Raw genomic sequence first — 25,704 nt, forward strand, 5'->3', positions numbered from 1 at the left:
ATACATTGAGTGAAAAAACGTGTCGAGTACAAGTCTTTCAAGGCTTTAATTCTGAATTTCTAGTGGAAACGTTTGTTAATGACTTCAAATCGGCTTCTTTTAGCATTCATTCTAAACGGTAGTTAAACGGTAGATCGTGTATAAAACTCAAAGCAGTGAAATGACTGGATTCTCTGGATTTCTACATTCCTCGTTTTAACGATGTATGTTTGAAAATGAACGCTGGTCTACCTGTCCCATCGTCTCCATCATTACCAGACTCCCAGGCCTCTGTCTTAGACCCACCTCCCCCAGACGCTGAGGAGTCTGTGTAGTCTGCTGGGTTAAAGGTTCTGCACAAAGACAGAGAGAACACTCTGCATCACCCCCCAAGATTATTTATTTATTTATACACACACAGACAGATAAAACGAGCATCAAAACAAACTTATCACTATTAACACTTATTTTCAAAAAAATTCAAAACAGACAAAATGTTTTTGGTTTCTTTTTACTCACTCGATTATCCCTAAACATGACAAGCTTGAGTGACTGTGACTGAAGCAGATGCACTTAATCACCTAGTTAGTGAGACAGTTGATTGGACACTGGATATGGATGAGCTCAGCTGCTGAACTGCAAGACTGAATAAAAGCAATAAAAGAATCACAGGGGAATATATATATATATATTTTTTTTTTAAATCAATCTGTCAAGAGAGCAGCGCCTTCATGCAATCGGCATGTTGGAGGCTGGACTAGGGTAGCGTACTGTGGCTCGCCGTGTTGGGTGCTCAAAGCCAGCAATTTCAAACCTGGTAGGTTTAACCAGACACACACTGTCAATGACAGGCCACTAACTGGGAGACCAAGAGTCACAACACATGCCCAAGATCGACAGATCATTTTGCAGCATCTTCGTGATGTCAACTGTTAAATCAGCACAATAAAGTCACCGCACCTGCTCTAAAACAGAGTTTGTCATCTTTTGATCACATCTAGTGAATTTTATCCAAATATAAGTGATAAGTTTCTTTTGATGCTCATTATACATAAATAGTTTATTATATAATTTAAAAAACAGCTCATATCCAAGGAGAATCAGTATTCTCAAAATCACCAGAAATACTTAAATGAAGAAACGCAATTGATAAACTGAAGACTCCGTCAATTACATAAATAATTATAAAAAACTGTTCATTTTGACTATGATTCATGCTCATTTCTAAGTAGATTACAATCCGGCTTTACAATAGAATTTCTTTTTGCAGAGTTTTATTTATTTTTATATATTGTCTTCAATTATGAAGGACCTGTTACTGTAGCTTGTGCTTCAACATTGCCCTCCGTAAAACTGACACTGCACCCCATATAGTCTTACCAGTGAATACTATTTAAATAAAATGTGAGATAGGGATATCTGAAAATACTTTGATTCAGTTTGTACCAGTTGGAAATTACATCTCTAACATTCGCTATACTGATTCATTAAACACACAAAAGAACAATTAAAGCAGTATATGTTATTGTGTTCGAAGGTTTGTGTAAATAAACAACGTGTATTTTTATTTAAATTATAAAAACATGATTACTGTTCCATGTAACACATTTTAAACTATATGTGAATGTTTTATTGCATTTATATGGATTACCTGTAAAATAGGATTTTCAATCAAATAAACAAAGGTATCAAAGGTTCGAACCTTCCTTCGGTAATGTGTTCCGAACCTTCGAAGGTCAAAATGTACCCTTCATTGCAGCCCTAAATTAAATAAATAAAAATAAAATGTAATAATAAAAAATAAGCAGTACTGCTTGTCTGCTGTTCTTCCTGCACCTGGCCTGATGTCACCACAACACCATCCCTGTCACACATACATACATAAATAAATACATAAATATTAGGGCTGTCAATCAAATCACAGTTAACTTCTGCAATTTTTTGGGAGATTATTTATTTATTTTTTTACGCGTGTTATTCGCACTGCTGTGTCTTGAGCCTTTCGGCACACCGTACTTCCATCCCGGCCGCGGCAGCATTGGATTGAGGGTCTGAGTACAGTTATTGTTTAAAATGAAAGTTAGTCCCTGAACCGCATAATGGAGCAATGCGCTAAAAATGAAAAGGAGGTTTATTTATTTTTTAAATGCGTTCTGACGGCTCACTGGACAGAAAGATGCTTGTTTGTCAAAGTGAGTTCCAGTATCACACACGAGTACATCTAGTCTGCTGCGTGCTGCACACGCCTTCACTTCTCAAATACACTAGCAGCAGCTCTTCTGCTACAGACAACAACACAACAAAATTAAACCCACCAGTTTCGACAGAAATTCAGGATGGCTGCAAGCCCATGAAATCAAGCGAAGTACGACAATATAAGACTTTCTTTTTTAAAGAGCAAGCCAGGGGTGTACCCAGTTAGTACACAGGCCCTCTCAAATCTGTGCCTAAGTCAATGCCAAGTTAAGTAAATTTACATATTTGTTATTTTTATTTATTTATTTATTTATAAACTGTGCACCCCAAAGGCAGGAGCTCAAAAGGACTATTTAAGATGTCACAGGCTTTAACCAATCAAAGCAAAGTAGTTATTGTGTTGCTATGTTGGGGTGGGATCTTCCTCTAATACAACAAATCATGTACAAGCTGTGTTTGATTGATAGCTTGTGAGGCAGCTGCCGCAGATCTTTAGAAAGTCCCAGACGTTTCTATATTCCAACTTTATTTTAAATGTGAAGTTTTTTTTAACCAAACTTGCTGACTAATTAACTGGAGTGAGGCAGTCAACGTGTCAAAACAAATGAGTCTAATCTTTAAGAAACAGACTAATTTACATCTACTTCAGCAGTGGAAATGGTGACATGTGAAAATGAATAACGGATGAGAAAATGACCAAATCGACTGGATGATTCGTTTGTTACTTCTTTGGGAAAGTGAACCAGGGAGCACTGTAATGAAGATCTGAGAGCAATGTGGAATCATATTTTACTAGGTTGTCAACTTTATGAATTGAACTGCCTCTTTCAAAATGACACGTATGATATAGCCTCATGAAAGCCGTGTCTCCATGCTTGCCAACATCGGACACATTGGGCAATAGAGAAAGTCTACTACTAGCGTGTACTTTATACAACGTCAATATGGAGGAAGCTGAAGTTTGTCTTCATTTAACAAATAAACTGCAAATCGACTGTGGGGAAAAACTATCTAACAATAATTTAAGATTATTGCCATGTGTACCTTTCCAAATATGCATGCACTTTTAAGAGTTTTAATCCCAACGGCCACCTGCACACCGTTAACAGGATTAATACTGCTGTGCGAGCCTCAATGCTGACAATCACTGAAGAGCATGCTGTCTCTCATTTTAGAGAGATCTGTGTGACTAACTGCCACATTCAACAGCAAGCCTGACGCCTTATCCTGCAAGGTGGAGCAGAGACGAGAGGGTACTGACTAGGCAATGGTAAGTCGTTTACTAACTTTCCTTTTATTGAATAATTGTTTAAAATGTAATATTACTGTGTTCTCGCTGGTTTGGCTTTTTAAAGTGCATTCGCTTTAGATATATGTACATTTATTTATTTGACTACTTCAAACATTTTAAAATGGATGTACAGGGGAAATATTTGATGCATTCAGGGTTTGAACTGATTTAAATCACCTTTGGTCCATGATTACTATAAATGTAGGTAGCACAGGCACAAGTGTCATTCCTGAATGTAAGGGAGCAGAAAATGGCAAAATATGCTCAGTTAAGCAAAGAAAAAAGACAGTCTGTAATTACTTTAAGAAATGAAGGTCAATCATTAAGACAAATTGCAAGAACTTTGCAAGTGTCTGTAACTGCTGGGGCAAAGACCATCAAACGATTTGAATAAACTGGCACTCATGAGGACCAAACAAGGTCAGGCAGGCCAAGGGTGACCTCAGAATCAGAGAACAAGTTCATTTTGAGTCACAAATCTGCGAAACCGGCAATTAACTGCCCCTGAAATACAAGCTCAGCTAAATGCTACTAGAAGTACAGAACATCAACTGTTCAGAGGAGATTGTGTGAAGCTGGCCTAACTGGAAGAATTGCTGCAAAGAAACCATTGTTAAGAGTGCAGAATAAGAGGAAGAGACTTGCCTGGGCCAAAAAACTCAGAAACTGGACGTTTGAGGAGTGGAAGTCGGTCTTATGGACCGACGAGTCAAAATTTGAAATATTTGGGTCCAACTGCCGAGTATTTGTAAGACGCAGAGAGGGTGAGCGCATGAGTTCTGCATGTGTGGTTCCCACTGTCAAGCATGGAGGAGGCAGTGTCATGGTCTGGGGTTGCTTTGCTGGTGACAGAGTTGGTGATCTTTACCAAGTCCATGGCAAGCTCAACCAGCATGGCTATCATAGCATACTTCAGAGGCATGCCATTCCATCAGTATTACGGCTAGTTTGGCAGTCCTTCATTCTTCAGCAAGATAATGACCTGAAACACACCTCAAAGTAGTGCAAGAACTATCTGGCGAAGAAGAAAAGTGAAGGACAACTCAATCTAATGACTTGGGTTGCCCAGGGTCTGCAGACCTCAATCCCATAGAACTTGTATGGGATGAACTGGACAGAAGAGTCAAAGCAAAGTTATCCACAAGTGCTTCACATCTCTGGGAATTGCTGCAGAAGAGCTGGGAAGACATGTCAGGTGATTTCATGCTGAAACTTGTTAACCGAATGCCTCGTGTTTGTGAGGCTGTTATTAAGGCAAAGGGTGGCTATTTTGAGGTATCCAAGATTTAGAGACAATTTTCAATTTTACTGAACATTGCTTTGATACTCCTCACGTTTTGTATATTGTAACGTGTTTTCATTTAAGTATTTACAGAAACGTATACGATGTAAAACATTGTCAATTATGTTTCCAGCAAGTGTACTCAAACTTTTGACTGGTACTGTATATATACTTTCATTCATTCATTCATTCTAGGGTGCTGTGTAGGACAGAAGCCATTTTCCACCCCCACTCCGGGTGTGAGTGGCCAGTAAGCCCACCAGTAGGTTTCCACTCATTTGATCCTTGCGATATGGACATCAGCTTGTGGCTGTATTGGTTTGGAAGACATCTATCAAAGCCAGCAGATTGCTATACTCACCCCATTCCTTGTGCTGAGAACCTGCTTCCTCCAGCAGCTCTTCCCCTGCCTCTGCCACCAAACCCTATAGAGACACGCATCAATGCACCACTGTTAACATGCGGGTATGAGTGGCACAGACTTTAAAACCTTAACACATCTCCTTTAAAAAAACATTGTGCAAGATTCATAAAAACAAGGATTGCTTTAACCCAACCACAATTCTGCAGGTGTTTAGATTATCCCACCAACTCAGAACAAAGAAAAGGAGATGTTTTGAGCTGGCCAGAAAAAAAAAAGCACCTGCAAAACACAATCTCACCACTAGGGGGCCCTTTTGACTTCTGCTCTTAAATAAATACTGTACCCAACCAGACAATTAAAACTGAGCAGTCATTACCATGATTTCATTTGAAATTTGATTTCATGAAACTTGGACAGCTTGGAAAGTTCCAGCGAGCCTGACTGGCTAGCAACATTCTATCTGTGTCGTCTTATTTTTATAATATCTTCACAATTTAAGCTTATAAAATGACAAGAGGGAGCAATCTCAATGGCTAACTTATCCCAGCATGTGCAAATAAGTCACCATAGCAGCACAGCCTGGAACTTTCAGAACGCTCTGCCTGATTGACTTAATAACCAATTTTCTTTGGGATGGGGGGGGGGGGGGTAGGGGGTGCCACCATTTCTAGAAGAGCAATATCACACAAAAAGGAACAGCTGGGACACCATCTCCTCAGCAACCCACCCAGCAAGGCACTATCACAAAGACTCCAGACCAAATGTCTGCAGGTCTCAATGGGATCCCAGAAACAGAGTAACCCACCCAGACACAAGCCAGCACAAGGCAATGTTGATTTACACAGAGCTGTTCTTTTAGAAGAAAATTCCCCAACATGATAAACATCTTGTATTTCAATTTAAAAGTGCAATTCAATATCCAGAGTAGTCTTGGAAAAAGAAATTGCTTCCGTTTTACAAATTGGACAGCGGTTCTGAAATTGCTTTCCACAGATCAAGTACTAAGCAATGCAGCAGAGGAATACTTGAACAAAGGCAGTCCAGATGAGACAGGTTTCCTCATACTGTGGACATCACCCAGCCTGCTCCAACAGGGCTTTGACAGCACAAAGAGCCAACTACTCTGCTGCTACAAGACCACGACTGGAACCCTGTCACTAGTGACTCCAGACAGAGCACCAACAAAACACTTCTGCCAGAAGCAAAATGTCACAGCGCATGCATGCTGCTCGGAGCGCATTAACTGGATGCATATTAGAACTGAAACGGAAGCATGTACACTTTCACTAAAGCTGCTCAAGGCAGGCATAAGACACAGAGAGAGAGTGGCTCGGGAGTACTGTAGGTCCCTTCTCCTTGAAGATTAAACATTGAGATTCCCACCGCTCAATCAAGCCCACCTGCTGTCGCCCCAACCCCCTGCAGAACTCACGAATCAGCTGGCTGACAGAGCATTCCACACATACTGCAAGGGGGTCCTGCTAACTGATGCATGCCAGAAATAGAACACTTCCAAGCCAAACCCACCCCCCGCGCATTTATTTGTATTGGGGGGTTTCAGCTCCAAGGTAGAGAGAGCTGGAAATGACAGCTGTGTGCCAAATAAAAGGGAGGAGGGTAAAGCTGCCCATAGTGAGAGCAAGTGTGTGTGTGTGTGTGTGTGTGTGTGTGTGTAGGGAAGAGGAGGCTTCATCTGCAGACACACACTTCCTCAGAACAGACACATGTGCCAACTGAAGCTTTCCAGTAGAGGAAATCCTCGATTGACAGGACGTACTTACCCAGCCGCCCCCCTTCACTGGGTTTGATTTATAGCTTTGAAATGCACCGTGAAAACCAGCTGGGCATGCGTAACGCCATAGGAATTCAGACCTTGGTTCATCGCATATACAATTAATGTAAAGGGATGGCAAAAAGCACACTGTGCAACAGGGGTTAACGACTTCAACATGTTTTTACCAGCACCACGAGAAGGGGCGATTAGACGATAAAGCTGTTTAACCCTTGCAGCGCTCAACAGAAAACAAAGACATACCAAATTGTGGACAGGTATGTGGCTAGTAACCAATCATACAACCCTTCATAGAATATGCACATTCTGGATCCGTTGATCAGACTAGGAAAGCAAGCCAACAGAATATCCCTTCACTTATTAAACTGCTCTCGCATCCCCAAAAACAAAGATTCACAAAAACTGAAGTCAACATACTTCAGCCATGTACTTCCTACACCAAATTAGGAGTAGGGACAGAAATGTACATCAATGGAAACATAAAAGCGCACAATGCAACTAAAACACCACAAAGCACACAAAGGCAGCCCCAAGCAGTAGCAGCTAAGGGTTGGCAAATCCAACTGTAACTATCATTCATTGTGACTTTCTCCTTAGCTCAAGGGGTTTTAGCCAGGGGAATGCAGGACGACTCAAATGCTTTTTTTTTTTTTTTTTTTTTTTTAGGCATTATATATCTCCAAAACACTGTGCATAAATATTTCATTTTTGTTTAGCATCTCAAAGATTAATATAGTTTCAAAATGATCATCCACCGGTATGCATGCGTGATTGACTCACCCCTGCCGCGTCCTCTGCGGCCCCTGTCCGATACCCTGTCTCCAGGACCCGGATCCACTCCGTTCTCTTCTGTTCTGACTGCAAAGGCAACAGGCTTTCATTTAGCAACTTCACAACTATACAGATCATTAGAAAGTGTAGTGCGATTACACGATCATTAGAAAGTGTAGACTAATTACACGATCATTAGAACGTGTAGTCCGATTACACGATCATTAGAACGTGTAGTCTCATTACAGATCATTACAAAGTTTAGTCTGATTACAGATCATTATAAAGTGTAGTCTGATTACAGATTATAAAGTGTAGTCTGATTACAGATTATAAAGTGTAGGCTGATTACACACCCAACTAGCACTGCTGCTGTGAAAAAAACCACAACATTCCAAACAGAACTGAAGCATGCTATACATCTTTTCCTGAGAAATTTAAGCATTCTGCTTTTCTTAATATTAAAAGGGTTTAGCAGTAAAATGTAATACAGGATTAGAAATTCACACTTAACCTGCATCCCAGCATTGGTTTGAGAACCCCCTTGTTTAGATATATTACTGAAATGAACTTCAGAAACCAAACCTCTTCCATATCTGCTCTGACCACACTTATCACAGCATGATTAAGTCTTGCCCTCTTTACTATTTAGGAGTTGTTTATGCATCTTAAAGGAATGCATAATTTATTTAGCAGAGGTTTGAGAGCTAAAAACTTGCTCCTGAAAAATATATTCTAAGGGTAGTTCTGAAATCCGGGATCAGCGTTCCTTCTAAGGCTAAAATGTGTGCATTTTTTCGCAGTAACTGACAACAACCTTCACACTCAGTTTACTAACTTTCGCAAGTTATCATAAATATCAACCTCAACTGAGACTCCAGCCTCTCGAGGTAAACCTATTATTTTGAGACCATTCTTACAAGGCATTAACATAAGCATATTTGTGTCTGTCTTGCAGCTGATTCTCTGATTTCCCTCTGTAAAAATGCATGTCCCATTAGTGCAGAGCTCGCTCGGGGCCAGTGAATCTACTGGTACAGGGTGGGTGAAGCGGGCGTCTGGTGATTCTGCCTCTACAGAGTGCTGCTCGGTGCTGCTCGCGAATTTAACAGTTTTTAACTCTTCCTGCATTATTTAGAAGTATAAATACTCTGGTAAACAAATAAAAATCAATACTCACACTTGACAGTTTTTGTTTTATTTCCCTTCTAAAAAACGACCATTTCAGAAATCATCTCAAGCATTTTGAAACTGGTTAAATGTAATCAGCACATTAGTCGAAAATAAATGGCGGATCCGAGCAATACACATAGCCCCTGCACCACAGAGATAGCACGGACACAAACAAACAAGATAGCTGATTCTGCATCCAGCACTCAAAGAATGAGACAGACATTTGCAGAGCTTTTTGAGATGTTATAGTAATAAAATAATGACTTTGATCGCATTATTGAGGAGTTGGTGATAAAACAAGTGATCAGGAGATGATTTATCAGTATGCACTGTAAAGAGGTATGTAATAAATACAGGGAACAAGGGGTGTGGCAGGGCTGGAGATGCAGTACAGAGTGTCCTGTTGATATGCAGGGCCTTTTAAACCTATTTTACTGTGAAATAAATTGGACCCGACGCACCTGACAGGTGCTGAATAAAGGGACCGCAAAGGGTTAAAAGCCTATAGTAACTGCAGAAGACATACCATGCCCATTATTTTTTTTTGGCGAGTTTATTCATCATGTGACTTAACTCCATGTCTCTGCTGAAACTCAGCTGCACCAATGAAAAAAAAACAATGTTTCAGTAAGAGATCTGATTATCTATGACAATGTTTCAGTAAGAGATCTGATTATCTATATGACTATGGTGCAATAGTATTCTTAGTTTTGCTGTAATTCATGTACGAGTCAATACCATTGTTGGAACATTTTATTTAGATATAAATGAATTTTTGGTCTTAGAATACAGATCACAGAATGGGTCAAAGATTAAGCCGGATTCTGGTTAAACTCCTCCTTAGACAGTACAAACTAGAAATAAAACAGGCTTTCTTAGGAAATTACAGTGGATTTTATGAGGGTTATAAAAACTGGCTACTTCGAAGATAAACAGGACTGAAGCAGATGCTCTGAAGCCAGGGTTAAGACAAATGAGCAATTAACCAAGTGAGAAGAGATGTGTGTGTCTGACTGGTTTAAGAAAAAATCATGATGTCACACAGACTACATTTAAACTGAGAATACCGAAAAGTCCTTTGTATTGCTCTGATCCGTGCTTAGAAAGAGGATACCTGCAAACTGTTGTCACCATGTAACCTTTAAGATGTCTGGTTGTAACTTTGCAACTCAGAACTTTTATCTTCAATAAACTATACTTCTCTGGACTCGAAAAGAAGCAGCCCGCGACTTCTCTTTTCCTTTTTTTCTTGCACGCCTTTTAATTCAACAACCATTATATATCATAATGCCAGTCGTAAACACGTAGAGAAGAAGAAAGCAAATAAGACTACAACAATGGCAAAGCACTGCATTCTGTGCTGAAAAACTAAGACCCAAGGTCCCTCGCTCAAGGCGGATTTTTCCCAAAGTAAGCTAAATTAATTGCATATTTCATTATTGTTTAGTTTATTTCATTCCACGCTACCTGCCTTTAACGAAGCTATAATTAGCAATTTCAAACCATGGCCATTTCTTAATTGAATTATATTTTCTGACGATGCAGAAATTAGCTCAAAACTATTTTTCTAGCTATACAATCCTTAAAGGAAATTGAGCACTTTACTGTGGATAGGATATAGTCACTACTGCTGGTTTCATAAAGACATTCTGTCTGGAGACACGCCTCTTTAAATCTTACAAATAACACTGCAGAATTAGGAAAGAAACAATGGAGAGGATTAATTATGCATTTACATTGAAAGGGGTGCTGTTTAAATTACAACTGGGTAATACATAGCAGTGAACCTGTTTTAGAGCAACGAGTCAGTCAACACGCCTTTATCAGTGTTTCAGATTTTATCCTGGTTATATTATAATGCCAGTAAAACAATAAACTTAATTTGTGGAGTACCGTATCTAGGATTACACTCACATGACATTGCTGGACTGTTAATGTTTCATATTTTTTATTGTTATTGTAAATGCCAACAATAAGCTAACACCTTTATTTATAGACTGAACTACTTTGTTAGTGGAAGTCTATAAATATGATTCTCACAACTGTGCTGGACATTTGGATTTCTGAACTGTTGTAATACAATTCATAGGTTTTCCTGATTATTTTAATGCCAGCAATGACCCAAGTGATGTCTAAAAACATTTGAGGTTTGAAGTGTCTTCAGGTGCTTTACTTACTATAACAACCAGAGTCTAATTGGAAGAATTTATTTATTTATTTATTTATTTTTAAATGAATTGATAATATTTATTAACAATGTACTTTTAACTAGCAACATAATATTTGTTCAAATGCCAGATTTAATTAACACATTGATAAAAAGTGGGAACAAATGGAATTGTCCATTTTTGAAAAACAGAATTTGGTATTCAAGAATGGAACAATTAGTAGTCCTAAAAATGGTTACAACTGAAGGCAGTGCAGACGCCAGTGTCTCATGCAGTAATATAACAAAGTATTAATGCAGGCCACCAGTTCAACATGCAGTCTATATCTATGATAAGAGACGGGGCTGCATAGGATCAGAGGATGTTTCAAAATCAGAGGCAGAGCCACAATAAATGTCTTGTTTAAATTTAAAGTAAACTGTAAAATTGTTGAGATACTTGTGTTGGAATTGTTTCAAAACTGTATAATGGAACAAAAACTTATTAACAGGGTTAATCCGTGGCCGAAGATTTCTCACTGATAATTTACCGTTTCTCAGTCAAAACGGCAAGTTTCTCTGTATCTAATTTTCTCAGTATCAGTTTTAGAGGGAACGCTGCCCAGGACTGACACTATAGAAGCTTGTTTGGAGTATTTAAAAGCCACACAACTGTGCAGTGTTGAACCAGAACACCTACCCTCCCTGCCACGACTGGCCCCTCTCCCCCTCCTACTGGACCCTCCTCGCCCCCGGCTCATCTCCCGCTCTCCTCTCTTCTCTCTGTTCTCTTTGTTTTCTGATCCATCTTTTCCCAGGCTCTTCTTTTTCCCCACCGTCTCCCACGAAGTCTATCGAAAAAAAGAAAAAACACAAGCTTGTCAGGAAGCAGACACCACAGTAGTTCTCAATGACCTACTACAACATGTAAAAAATTTGATCACAAATGCCAGAACGTTTCATCAAAAGCACGTGCAAAGACATACCTCGAGGTTGGAAATAAGACTCCCATTGCACAGCAGTGCGTTTCATTCCTAGTTTCCTACGAGTTTAACACATCCGAGCTGTTTGCCTATATACTGTAGCTAATCAAGCTCCTAGCAAAACTTGGAATGGGTGAAACTGCTATGCAATGGGAAAAACTGACAGCTGAACTACTGTTGCTAAATGCGCCAAAAACACACAGTGGAAAATAATCCATTTTATGATGGCAGCTGTTTGAAAAGGGTTTCAGCAGCTGCTCTAGTAATTGGAATAATTTTGAAAAGACACGGACGTAGAAAAACTGGAGTGCAAACCAGAGAGTGGCTGTGCCGATTTTAGATATATTTCTTCTCCCGGAAAAATACTGAAGTTCAGAAGTTCTTCAGGTCTGTTTTTACCGCCGCTGTTGGCGATTCTCCAAAAATATCTCCTAATTCCTTATATGTTCTTTTTTATTGCGGTCCTTATATTCCACACATCTAACACCCCATCAACATTTTCTAGCAAAAAAAAAAAAAGAGAAATTGTAAAGTTTCCTCCTGCATCCACTTACACTTCCCATTCAGCAGAGTTGTGTGCAATCAGGGGACTAGAAAGCGCAGTATCACTGGCTGAACACACAGCACGCACAGCAACTGTCAACTGAATTCCTGAAAACAGGCCCATAAAGAAACTTCATTGCCAATCAAATTTGTTGACAATAGTTGTCAACTAGTGAGACACTTAGTTTTTATTGTCAATTTGAGTTGCCAAGAAAAAAGGGCTTGTGTATCTCTGGCCTTAGACTGTGGAAGATAGCAAATCCAAGCAGTTTCTTCAGTTGTTTCACTTGGAATGGTAAAAATTAGCCCAATCAAATCAACACAAACTATGCTCACCTGTGGAGGGCTCGACCGGAATAACCAAGTCATCTCTGTGCAGCTCTAAACAACTCAAAAAGCACACAGTGCTTCACCACACTTACAGTAAATGAGCGGTTCAAGAGAAAGGCGTACGGTAAGCGTGACTCACGTCACAGAGGCTAGTTAAACGAGATGGAGAAGAACGAACTGCTGTCAACACTAGCCCATTGTGAGGCTACTCTCCAAGCCTCAGCAGTGAGAAGCACCACTGTGCTCCCAACAGCACAGCCAGCAAGGCTGCTGTGAGCACCACTGCAGGGCAATCCAGCTGTAACTTCCCTGGCTAGACCCATCCTCAATTTAAACACAAGCCTGCTGTGAACACCACTGCAGTGCAATCCAGCTGTAACTCCCTTGGCTAGACCCATCCCTCAATTTAAACACCAGCAGGAAGCCTGCTTTGTGGGGCTTTACTGTACAATTACACACCAGCTTACTCAGAAAAAGGTCACCTTATAAAACCGCTTCACCATGCTGTGTAACAGAATCCCTGTCCTGGCCAAATCTGTCTCTAGGATACCAGCAGCAACCAAGGGAAATGAAAACCAGCAATCTCAGCTCAACTCAAACTGCAGGGGTGGGCGTGCTTGGAGGTAAGTGACACTATCTAGGCTCAGGTAAACATGCCACCACTTTGTTAGCAACAAGCACTTCAAAGTTCTCATTTATTTCCAATATGACTTTAAAAGGCAGCCTACTAGTTCATGTTTTTATACATTTTCTGCCATGCATTTTTATATAATATTAATTACAAATATCACCATGTCAAATGTGTTACACTTCAGTACTGGGAATCTTAGCCAGGCAGAGAACTAGCAATTTCAATACAGGAAAAATGCATCACAGGTGCTCCAAGCACCAGCAAATTCAACACTATGCACAGGGAATGGGAGCCACCACATTCAAAGCAAAGAACTCAATACATGAGCATCTTAAAGCCAGCAAATACAATGCAGTATAAGGTACCTAATGCACAGCAACCAGAAAACAGAAGAGCTGACAACGGACTGCCTGGAGGCTCTGCTTACCGTGTCAGAGTTTCCTTCCAGGAGGATGTTGATTGCTCTGGTCACATCTTCATTGCAGTCATGTAGTGCGACTATACACTCATCCTGGTTCTTTCCAGTAACCTCCATCAGCTACAGAGAGGGGAAAAAACAAGACAAAACAATTCTAGCAGAACACTTTCATCCAGGTTTCAGGTTACTTCATGAAAATACACTCAAGCTACTGTGCTACAAGGTAAACAGTCAGACAGGGCGATGACTACATGGATGCTCATTGGTATCGTCATGTTTCTAAAAAACAGAATTAAACAATAAAAACACAAAACTGATTTTTGCTAGTGTCGGTCCTCTTTAGGAACGTTCTGCAGATCTGGTTGTCGGAAAAGTCCTGCTGGGATAAAGGCAGGGCTGCAGTGCCTGAACGGATTGCAGGGAGCCCCTGCAGCAAGCACAGGCTTTCAGGGATTTCTCAAGGAACTCTCACCATGCTACGAGGTACAGCTGGAGGTTACTGTATTAGCCTGCTGATGCCTGGGCTGAATCCCAAGCTTCGCTAATGGTTCACATCACACAACCACTATACCCTGCTCCATAGACAAATAGATAGGACAGCGGTTAAAATTCAGCTTCTGAGTCACCTGTTTGACTTTGTCTTCGAAGTCTGCATCGTTCTTGTCATAGATCATCTGAGCAAGGCGGATCTGTTCAGCTGTGGCCTGTAGATAAGAATTAAAATATTCTTTCAGTTTCTAACTCAGGGTTTCTCTGTGACGCGACAGAGAGAACATGATTCTGTAATGCTTTACCCATACATTTATCATTTGGCACAAATCCAAGAACGGCCCCCATCCTTTTTTTACAATGCATTAACCCGCCATTTGAGAGCATCACAATCATCTCCATGATCAGCTACTTCCTATCTATATATAATATCTCAAAAGTAAGATCGTTCTCATATTATTAACTTACATTTAAAAAGAAATACCAGGTCAAAAGAAATATTTTGTCAGAGCCCTTTGTGGGCAAAGTAGGTGAATAAAAGCAATGAAACCCTTTTAAAAGCAGCATGCCAAGTGCTCCCTCACTACTACATGGTTCCAGAATTCACTGCTAGCCTGTCGACAGCAAGTTGTCATTACTATACTGTTTAAAGGGCCTTTCACAAATTCATGGTTTTCAATATACAGTTAAACCCATCTAATCCAGCCCCTCTACAATCCAACAGTCTGGGTCCCAACCACATCCCTAATGAATTCAATGAGGGGACACACTCTACAATCCAGAACTGAATTCAATGAGGGGATACGCTCTACAATCCAGAACTGAATTCAATGAGGGGACACGCTCTACAATCCAGAACTGAATTCAATGAGGGGACACGCTCTACAATCCAGAACTGAATTCAATGAGGGGACACGCTCTACAATCCAGAACTGAATTCAATGAGGGGACACGCTCTACAATCCAGAACTGAATTCAATGAGGGGACACGCTCTACAATCCAGAACTGAATTCAATGAGGGGACACGCTCTACAATCCAGAACTGAATTCAATGAGGGGACACGCTCTACAATCCAGAACTGAATTCAATGAGGGGACACGCTCTACAATCCAGAACTGAATTCAATGAGGGGACACGCTCTACAATCCAAAACTGACTGAATTCAATGAGGTGACACGCTCTACAATCCAGAACTGAATTCAATGAGGGGACACGCTCTACAATCCAGAACTGAATTCAATGAGGGGACACGCTCTACAATCCAGAACTGAATTCAATGAGGGGACACGCTCTACAATCCAAGACTGAATTCAATGAGGGGACACGCTCTACAATCCAGAACTGAATTCAATGAGGGGACACACTCTACAATCCAGAACCTGTATTCTGTGGGTATGGTTACAAAATCCTGGTTTACATAATGAAGGCAGCAAAATGAATACCAACACAGTCCTTGAATTACAGGCTATACCTGCATAGGACTTCTACTGTACTTTAGTTTTTCAATGTGTTCAAAAGAGTCATTTATACGTTTAATTTTACTTGGGTACAGTATTCGATTTTACAGTACCTTTGAAAACCAGTATAATTATGTAGATTTTATTATACTGTTTGTTATGTCAGATAATGAAATAAAGGGGTGCTGTATATTTTGATTTACCACACGGTGTTCACCCCTACACCTAGGCTATCTAATAACAACACTGTATACAGGGATGGAAATAAGGCTCCCATTGCATAGCAGTTTGATCCATTCCTGATCTACTGTGAGTTCACCTGAGCTTGTTACCTATACACTGTGGTTAATCAAGCTCACCTTAACACCTGGAATGGGTGGACCTCCTATGCACCATCCCTGTAGTGTAGAGAACTACAGCACAGCAGCCAGTCTCTTGTTATTCCTACATGGTTTCTCATGCACACTGCACCTGCTGTCGATCCACTTACCTGTACTTGTTTCTGTGGTTGTGTCTGTGTGGCTGGAGTCTGTACCTTATCCCGAGTGCCCCGGGCCCGCTCGCTGCCCAATGAAGTCATCATATACAGTATATACAAAACAATGTATGTACAAAATAGAAAATCTAAAAGAAAGAAGAAGGGATAGTAGGAGTTAGGAACCCAAATGAACTCAAGCAAGGTCTCTCTGCAATTATTCAGGTACCGCTGCAGCAGGCAAGTTAATATTACCAACCACGCAGTCATGGCAATCCATAAACATGTTCGTCACAGAGATCTGGTTATCCTCAATACAACACAGTACTAAAACTGCTACAGTGCCCTTCAGGCCCAAGCATTTCAATAGACAGTTGAAAGCAAAGGCCCAGTGATATTTAGCCTTCTAGTTTAAAAAACGTAAAGCAGTGCAGAGAGGGAGAGAAATCCATAGTCGCTATGCAACTGAAGACTCAGCCACAAGACTCCAGACAGCACCTTCTTGCAGCAACCCACCAGCATCCAGAGACCTCAATAACAAACCAAAACAATACACCTGTCCCAGCATATCTATACTGAATGAACAATAGTACAAAAGCTTGGTTTATTATAGAACATAGAGCTCAACAAAACACAAAATGAGGCTAATTCATGAAATTCTTGAAACAAGTGTCTAGTGAGTCTCAAGGCAAAGATACCGAATCATAGACACAATATTCTCCCTTGATCAAGAGTCTGGTAACATGTTCCCCTAGAAGAAACGCACTTCCTGAAATCACACAGAAGCACAATGTACTTTACTTTGTGCAGTATTAATAATAAACTGTAGCACCACACCTTCCTGCCACAGGTAAATACTCTTCCGGCAATGCAGTCGAGCATCAAGTGCATTCCAGGTAATCTCCTGCCCTAAGAGCAGTGCAGCCCTCTGCTCCACAAGCCCCCCACCCCCCCGCAGTAAAACCACGTTACTCTGTATGTTGCTCTGGCTGAACTAGCAGTAAATGCAGGCAGTACAGCAGAAGTACACGTGGTCTGCTACAGATCACCAGCAAGTCCCCCCAACACCTGGCAGTTATTAGATTCACTTTGACACTGTCTGGAAAAGGGGAGTACATTCCCATAAAAAGCAACTCTGGTAGTCTATAAAGCTGTGGCAGTCTTCATATTATAGTTCTTTAACAACCCCCCCTCGCGTTGGCTGATTAGCACAGTGTAATCATGCCTCTGTCCTGTAAACAAGGCAACGCTACCGTGATGAGACAACATAACTAACCAGCACGCCACTGCTTCTTTGTGACCCAGAGAGGTTTGCAAATGACAGAAAGCAATAACGGATTTATTGCAATATGAAAGACATAAGCTTCCAGGTGTTCATATGTCTCATCTGGTTTAATAGGAAAGAGCGTACTGTAGGCCAATTATAGCTTATCATTTATAATAGAAACGCTGTTTGAATCAATGCTGTTTACATAGGAAGGGTACACAGTGGAAAACTTATACTTGGCTAGGATTCAAAACAAGGATCTCAGACTCTGGTGTCAGGACTGCCGACTGTTTCTTTAATAAAAACAGTAAAAGTGAACCTGCCTGGGTCTCGTTTCGATTTACTGTTCAACATCTCAGGATGAAATTAATGTTCTAAGTTTAATTTTCAGAACCAAGAATGCAATGTTAACAGAACCAGCAAAACATATGAAGTGAAAACAAAACCACTAAAAGCCTTGGCACTGGGACAATCTAACTAATTAAGCGCGGTTTTCATTTTTATAGGCTTTAAGAGGGATATAAATAATGACAAATGTCATTAATGAGCTGCAGCTGGATTTCAAAGCTTGTTTCTTGAGCTTTGAGGAGTCGAGCATGTGGAGAAGCACAACTACAGCATGTTTTCATCGTTGGAAGCTCTTCAAGCACAAACCATCCCTCATTACACAACAGGGGCTTAGCATAAACACATAACCCGCTGTCTGCTGGCTAAATGAGGCTGCTGATGGGATCGCTGCACTGTATCACCTTACAGTCTGTAACACCCCTCACATGCCACACGCCACACAGGGGCTGAACTATCAGCCATCAAGGCAAGCGGAACACCAAATATCAATGAAACAGCATACTTCAATGCAGTTACTCGCATTTTGTCATTACATTGCAATTAATGAGAAAAGGCTGGTGGACCAGCATCTACAGCTTTCTTCAGATCTGTGCAGGGTTACCTTGCCATCGATATCAGCCTCTGTGTTATCCGTTTAGAAGTCATTCAGTTCTCATTGAAACCAATGCAGCCCAAATTAAACTGTTACCAAGCTGACACAACGAAAAGGAAGTCTTCCATATTTGCAAGCCTCAATGTTGACTGTTCAATTGCGCCGTGCTAGACTAGACTGATATGCCCGTGTCCTGCAGAGGTTTGTGGGCAGCTGTTTGGCCATGGGACCCCACTGAATAAACAGCTCCGTCCTACTCCCAAAACACTGAGCCATTCAACTTAAATCACTGGGAAACCTTACACTTACATTTATTAGTTCAGAGTTGATTAAAAAAAACTCCAAAAATACTAGCGCTGTATTACAGTGTACTTTCACAACAATCTAAATTCCAAGACTTGACCAAAAACCTATTCTTTCCAACCAAAAATCTACATTTAACCCCTGTTATTTCCAGATGTTCTGAATGCATTTGCCTTTGGGCATAATCTGATAACATTGCTGTTTTTATACAAATCTGAACGTTGTTTAAAACTCCCTAACCAAACAAAACTGCGCTTAAACCCAAATTCTCCTGCAGGTTTTCTGGGTCTCTTTAAATCAATGGCCAAAGACCTAGGAAACATGTTAGTGTTGACCAATAAAGAAAACAATTGGTTCAATGAAGTAAACGATTGGTTCAATGAAGTAATTGAAAACTTGGGTGGAACTAAAACCAGAAGACTCTGTGTCTCTCCAGCACCAGGACTGGCCACCCCGGCACTGTGACAATTAGGGTTTTTATTTCCATTTATCAGTTAAACTTTTCCAGCCTTTTCTTCAACCCTGTAAAGTTTAGTTTGCCAGTGACTAAACCTTTACTAATTTACCATTTTCCAAAAAACTGACTGCAGCAATAAGGTTGCATGTAGAGACAGAGTGTGCATGATCTGCACAGCATTGGCAGAGCAAGCTATAATGCAAGCCAGTGTAAATGTTACCGGATCACTACAGCATTAACAAATAAGTCATGAAAAAACATCACATTTTTATCACTTTTTTTTTTTTTGGCAATCTTGGCAATCCAAAACACTATGGCACAGTTCAGAATCCTCTCAGTACTACTATAAATTCACCAATTTAACTTTCTTCCTGCTGTTTTTCTTTATGCAGAAAGATTATGTTAAACAATTTTAATGCATATTACTGTAGCATGATGCAAACATTTAGTGTAGACTGGTTCAACTGCATGACAGCAGATACTGTAAATAAATACCTCAGTCTACGCAACACTTGACGTCAAGTCACAAAGAAACAGAAGTGACCAGTACCCTGGTTAACTGCACCTGCTGAAATGCACTTGGTCCTATGAACCCTTCAAGCACACCATCTATATATGGTCTTTAAAAGAAACCTCTACCTTTCATGGTAGACTGCTGGGCCAGGGGGGGAGCTTTTAATAAAGACCGAACCTTTCAACATTAAAATCCATTTTTCAGTCATCGTCATCACTAGGGCCCTACCACATCACGGACCATAAGGTTTTTAAATAACAAACAAGTTCATCTGGAACAGGGCAGGATTTATTCACTTACACTTGACAACAGCCAATAACTGTGCTCTACTCACTGATTGGTAGACACAGGCACCCGAGGCGGGTTTAGTATGACCTACAGATCTGAACTGGTGGTACTTTCATGCGAGTCAAACTAGACCTACATTTTAAAATGAGTGTCCAAAAAAAATCAAAGTGTGCTACAATCACTTAGAGAAACCTGTCCGTATATCAATGTGTGAGCATGGGGGAGGGGGTGGCATCTTATATACATATAAACAAGCACTTGTGCTACAGTTCTACATCAGCAAAGAAACCATTAGAAAGACAACAGCAATCACTGAGCAAAAAACAAGTCAAACTGAACTCATCACAGCCACAATTAGACAAAAGACCAAAACAAGGACAACAAAACGCAAATCTACAGCCTAGCTAAGTATGAACATGTCCATTATAGTTATCAAATGTATTTGACAGAATATAACAGTCTTTGATAATTAATTGTTTTGTTTTTAATACTCAGTTTTATTAAACACATAGCACTCACTGGAACCAGATCCTTGATATTTGTATCCGGTTTAAAATAGAACCAGTTCGCACATCTCTAGACTAAACGCTATGCCGGTATTCCTACCACATCACGCACAAAGCTGTATATTACAGTTAATTTCCCCTCACTTCAATTGTTGTGCACAAGATTTTACTTAACAGCAATGATATTAAAATAATCACGTCTTGGTGGGGTGGGGAATCTGAAGGCTCACATTATGCTTTGCCAGCAAGCCTAAACTAATGACTCTTTAGGCACGTATTTTTGGTTAATTAGAACATTGTGTTTGTCAAGCATGCACGCCAATGATAACCTGAAATTAACATACAGTACTTAATACCCTATGCATAAGCACATATTCCAGATCACTTTGGTCTGGGTTTGAATCTATGAATGATCTCTGTGCTCCAGCTTACAATGGGGGAGAATTCCAGAGCATTCCACCATGTTGCAGAATCCTGGTGCTATAAAAGGCATCGGGTCGGGTACCCGCGGGTAGCCCACAAAGAGGATCGGGTTCGGGTCTGAATGTGAACTTTTTCGCAGTTTGGGTACAGGTCAGAAAATTTCATTTTCAGGTCTGGCTCGGGTCTGAATTTGAATCACCAAAAACATTTTCTGTCCTTTCAGCCTACTCGGCTGTACTGCTTTCCTAATGAACGTGTAGAAAGCAACTGTACCGGTATTTCCTGCACTAACGCACGATTAGGGAGGAGTCAGCTGACTAAGCAGTGATCTCTGTTTGTATTGCCGCATGTTTGATATGGCTGAAGATCCTTTCATCATGTCTGCTTGGTGACAATAAACGTCTGTGGACGAGGCGAAACAAAAGATAGTGCAGGGTTTATCACGTGATGGACAATCGTTTGAACCACACGCAAAAGGTACAGGACAAACACTTGCAGGTTCAGGTCGGGTTGCAAGTCTTACTAAAGTGGGTCGGATCGGGTCACGGGTAAGAAGTCAGAGTTGCAGTGGGCTGCGGGTTGGGGTCCTGTAGTTGTGGGTCCGTGTCAGAAGCGGGTTGTAAATATCGGACCTGCGCAGGAGATTAACAGACTGCTGTACAAGATACATAGTTTTGGAAACAAGAAAAATAAATCAAGCCTTAGTGTGAAATAGTACTCTTATCAAAACACACCCCATCGAGTGAGACAAATATCTGGAAAGGGATATCAGCATCACCTTGTGACACACTAGTGTAGATAAATGTACACTGCATGCAGGCCGACACAAAGCATATTCTGTTATAAAGGTTATCTGAAGAATACCAGTTTGTGAGCCTGTTTAATATGCTGCCCTCCTTTCGTGGGGTCTTCAGACAAGATGCAAACTGCAAAAATGCAAAGTGATCTTTCTGGGCAATATTTAGGCCTCCGAATTATTTTTTAAATTTATTTTTTAAACAACTTTTACAAACTAAAATCAACCGATACAGTAGTTAAAGATGTGCTCAGTCGTTGTCCTGGGGGGCCATTCCACAGGATTAAAAAAGGTAAAATTAAACAATGAACTACTTCAGGGTCTTTGGTTCAATTAAACAAGTTAGAACAGGGTTGGAACAAAGCCCAGGAGTGGAAAGTACTGCCACTGTACACCTATACTGTACACGAAGCACAATAAACAGCATTACTGCACGTCTTACACAAACAAAGCAGCATCGAAGCTTAACTGCGTCACACCAACACATTTACATGACTCTCACCCACACGATACACTTCGTTACTCAAAGAAATGAAAGAAGTAATTTACAAACTGCTAACCAAGATCATGCAGCAGTCTCTTGACACAGGGGTGGTACCGACAGACTGGAAAATTGCAAACATAATACCGATCCACAAAAAGGGAAACAAAACTGAACCAGGTAACTGCAGACCAGTAAGCCTGACTTCTATTATATGCAAACTTATGGAAACTATAATAAGATCCAAAATGGAAAATTACCTTTATAGTAACAGGGTCCTGGGTCCTAACTTGCTTGATTTTTTTGAGGATGCAACATTGATAATGGATAATTGCAAAGCATATGACATGGTTTATTTAGATTTCCAGAAAGCTTTTGACAAAGTCCCGCACAAAAGATTAATTCTCAAACTGAACGCAGTTGGGATTCAAGGAAACACATGTAAATGGATTAGGGAGTGGTTAACATGTAGAAAACAGAAAGTACTGATTAGAGGAAAAACCTCAGAATGGAGTGTGGTAACCAGTGGTGTACCACAGGGATCAGTATTAGGTCCTCTGCTATTCCTAATCTACATTAATGATTTAGATTCTGGTATAGTAAGCAAACTTGTTAAATTTGCAGACGACACAAAAGTAGGAGGAGTGGCAAACACTGTTGTAGCAGCAAAGGTCATTCAAAATGATCTAGACGAGATTCAGAACTGGGCAGACACATGGCAAATGACATTTAATAGAGAAAAGTGTAAGGTACTGCACGCAGGAAATAAAAATGTACATTATAAATATCATATGGGAGATACTGAAATTGGAGAACGAATCTATGAAAAAGACCTAGGAGTTTTTGTTGACTCAGAAATGTCTTCATCTAGGCAATGTGGGGAAGCTATAAAAAAGGCTAACAAGATGCTCGGATACATTGTGAAAAGTGTTGAATTTAAATCAAGGGAAGTAATGTTAAAACTGTACAATACACTAGTAAGACCTCATCTTGAATATTGTGTGCAGTTCTGGTCACCTCGCTATAAAAAAGATATTGCTGCTCTAGAAAGAGTGCAAAGAAGAGCGACCAGAATTATTCCGGGCTTAAAAGGCATGTCATATGCAGACAGGCTAAAAGAATTGAATCTATTCAGTCTTGAACAAAGAAGACTACGTGGCGACCTAATTCAAGCGTTCAAAATTCTGAAAGGTATTGACAGTGTCGACCCAAGGGACTTTTTCAGCCTGAAAAAAGAAACAAGGACTAGGGGTCACAAATGGAGATTAGACAAAGGGGCATTCAGAACAGAAAATAGGAGGCACTTTTTTACACAGAGAATTGTGAGGGTCTGGAATCAACTCCCCAGTAATGTTGTTGAAGCTGACACCCTGGGATCCTTCAAGAAGCTGCTTGATGAGATTCTGGGATCAATAAGCTACTAACAACCAAACGAGCAAGATGGGCCGAATGGCCTCCTCTCATCTGTAAACTTTCTTATGTTCTTTTGTTATCTGGCCACTTATTCCGTGTTTGCAGTACTGGAATTTCAATTTAGCAATTATTCCATTAAAATATTGTGTTCAAATAAATGTGTGTGGGGGGGGGGGGGGTCCAAATCCCTAAGCAGACTCTTTGTTTAACCCAGCAACCTGCCTTGTGTGTACATTCTTCATCAGTGTACAGTACTTGCTTATCATATCAACAGCATAACAAAGCACTGCAACACAGCATCATGCTGCTGTGTTACAAAAACAATGGCATCGCGGCCTGAAACAAACAGAACCAACCCCGTTTCAGGGCTATTTACTTAAACCACCCCCCAAAATATATTCACGGTACACCCCTTCAAACACCATTCTAATGAAATCACATTGTTCTCATACTTGCAAGAACACACAAAACACTTTCTGTGTTAGCACTGACACTCCCATCTTAAGAGTTAGCTGCCGGTGTGTAGTGACGATACTGCCTGGTTTATGTGAAGAGGAAAGAAAATGCCCCCAACCCAAGCATGTCCGTTCTGGGTAGTGTTCCCCTCCCTGCAACTGAAACCCTGGGTTTATGTTAACCTTTTCCCCCAGTGTGCTCACTGCGATTCCCACCGGTTTCCATGCAATGCTTCGGTTCATTCCTCAGCGAGACACGCTGCTTTTATTTTGGTTTTGTTGGAATTTGGAAAGAGAAAATGGCCTCTGAGAGCCCACACCAGCCCCCTGGCATGTTTTTATTGTTAAACTGTTTACAGTCGCTCTGCCGGTAGTCGTACTGTACGAGAAGTCCCAATCACCCATACCAAAAAACAAACCTGTCACTGACTATACAAGTTCTAATAGAGCAAAATAACAGAGAACCTGTGCAAGCATGATCCGCAACCAAAAACTCAAGCCCTCCAATATAGGCCAGACAGACTGCACACTGTTTTGAGACCCAAGCGAAAACACTGTTCGACTTCATAATATAGCAAATGTATATTTAGCATCCTCCAAATCACTGCGCTTTCGGCTACTGATTTCTGACTATATATATATATATATATATATATATATATATATATATATATATATATATATGCGATGCATGCATTCTTCAGAACCCCCTCGTTTCAAAACGCGAAAACAAAACAATGTACCTATATGTGACTGACTGATACCCAAAAGCAACGCTTTAGGCTAAACTTACTTTATTAATTTATCTACCAATAACATTTGCAGGCGCCTCTTGCATTAGCGACTATGTCGCATATTTAAACACAATGTAGATATTTTCAGCTAAAACGGGGCAAGCCGTACAATATATTATAAAAAGAAAAATGGCCACACACGGGCGCCAGCCTCGGCTACAGTATAGATTATAAACACACCACCTCCACAAGCCCGAGTCTCTACACCCCAGACACAGCCGCTAAGCGACTCAAACCCGTGCATTTCCACATTTCTGTCTCGATTTATATAGAATATTTCAGCTGGTTTGCGTTTCGCAAGGTCTGGTTTACCTGCTAACGTGCTTCACAAAGCCAGCAGACACCGTCACGTGACTCCTCCGCCGCCGAGACGAGACACACTCTCACACGGCGTGCGCGCAGCCAAGAGAGTCGCCGTGCGCGCCCCTGACTCCTCCTCCGCCGAGACGAGACACACTCTCACACGCCGTGCGCGCAGCCAAGAGAGTCGCCGTGCGCGCCCCTGACTCCTCCTCCGCCGAGACGAGACACACTCTCACACGCCGTGCGCGCAGCCAAGAGAGTCGCCGTGCGCGCCCCTGACTCCTCCTCCGCCGAGACGAGACACACTCTCACACGCCGTGCGCGCAGCCAAGAGAGTCGCCGTGCGCGCCCCTGACTCCTCCTCCGCCGAGACGAGACACACTCTCACACGCCGTGCGCGCAGCCAAGAGAGTCGCCGTGCGCGCCCCTGACTCCTCCTCCG

At 41.0% G+C, this 25,704-nt stretch overlaps 1 protein-coding gene across 8 annotated transcripts in view; it reads right to left on the minus strand.

The window, feature by feature from the left end:
* The window catches only part of LOC121307063 (ubiquitin-associated protein 2-like), a 41,888-nt gene extending 16,511 nt beyond the window's left edge, over nucleotides 1-25,377 (minus strand). For 5 of the 8 annotated variants that reach the window (XM_041239185.1, XM_041239200.1, XM_041239192.1 and 2 more), the window contains exons 1-8: nucleotides 25,272-25,377; nucleotides 16,338-16,471; nucleotides 14,526-14,603; nucleotides 13,909-14,019; nucleotides 11,695-11,845; nucleotides 7,685-7,762; nucleotides 5,110-5,173; nucleotides 232-356 (exon numbers count right to left, since the gene is read on the minus strand). In XM_041239185.1, the coding sequence (XP_041095119.1) occupies nucleotides 232-356; nucleotides 5,110-5,173; nucleotides 7,685-7,762; nucleotides 11,695-11,845; nucleotides 13,909-14,019; nucleotides 14,526-14,603; nucleotides 16,338-16,430 (700 nt within the window). In that variant the 5' untranslated portion in view covers nucleotides 16,431-16,471; nucleotides 25,272-25,377. The remainder of the gene's footprint in view (nucleotides 1-231; nucleotides 357-5,109; nucleotides 5,174-7,684; nucleotides 7,763-11,694; nucleotides 11,846-13,908; nucleotides 14,020-14,525; nucleotides 14,604-16,337; nucleotides 16,472-25,271) is intronic. The other 3 variants (XM_041239221.1, XM_041239213.1, XM_041239205.1) reach the window with 1 other exon arrangement.
* Nucleotides 25,378-25,704: the final 327 nt, after the last annotated feature.

The sequence above is a fragment of the Polyodon spathula genome, chromosome 2, assembly GCF_017654505.1.
Source record: "Polyodon spathula isolate WHYD16114869_AA chromosome 2, ASM1765450v1, whole genome shotgun sequence".
Lineage (NCBI taxonomy): Eukaryota > Metazoa > Chordata > Actinopteri > Acipenseriformes > Polyodontidae > Polyodon > Polyodon spathula.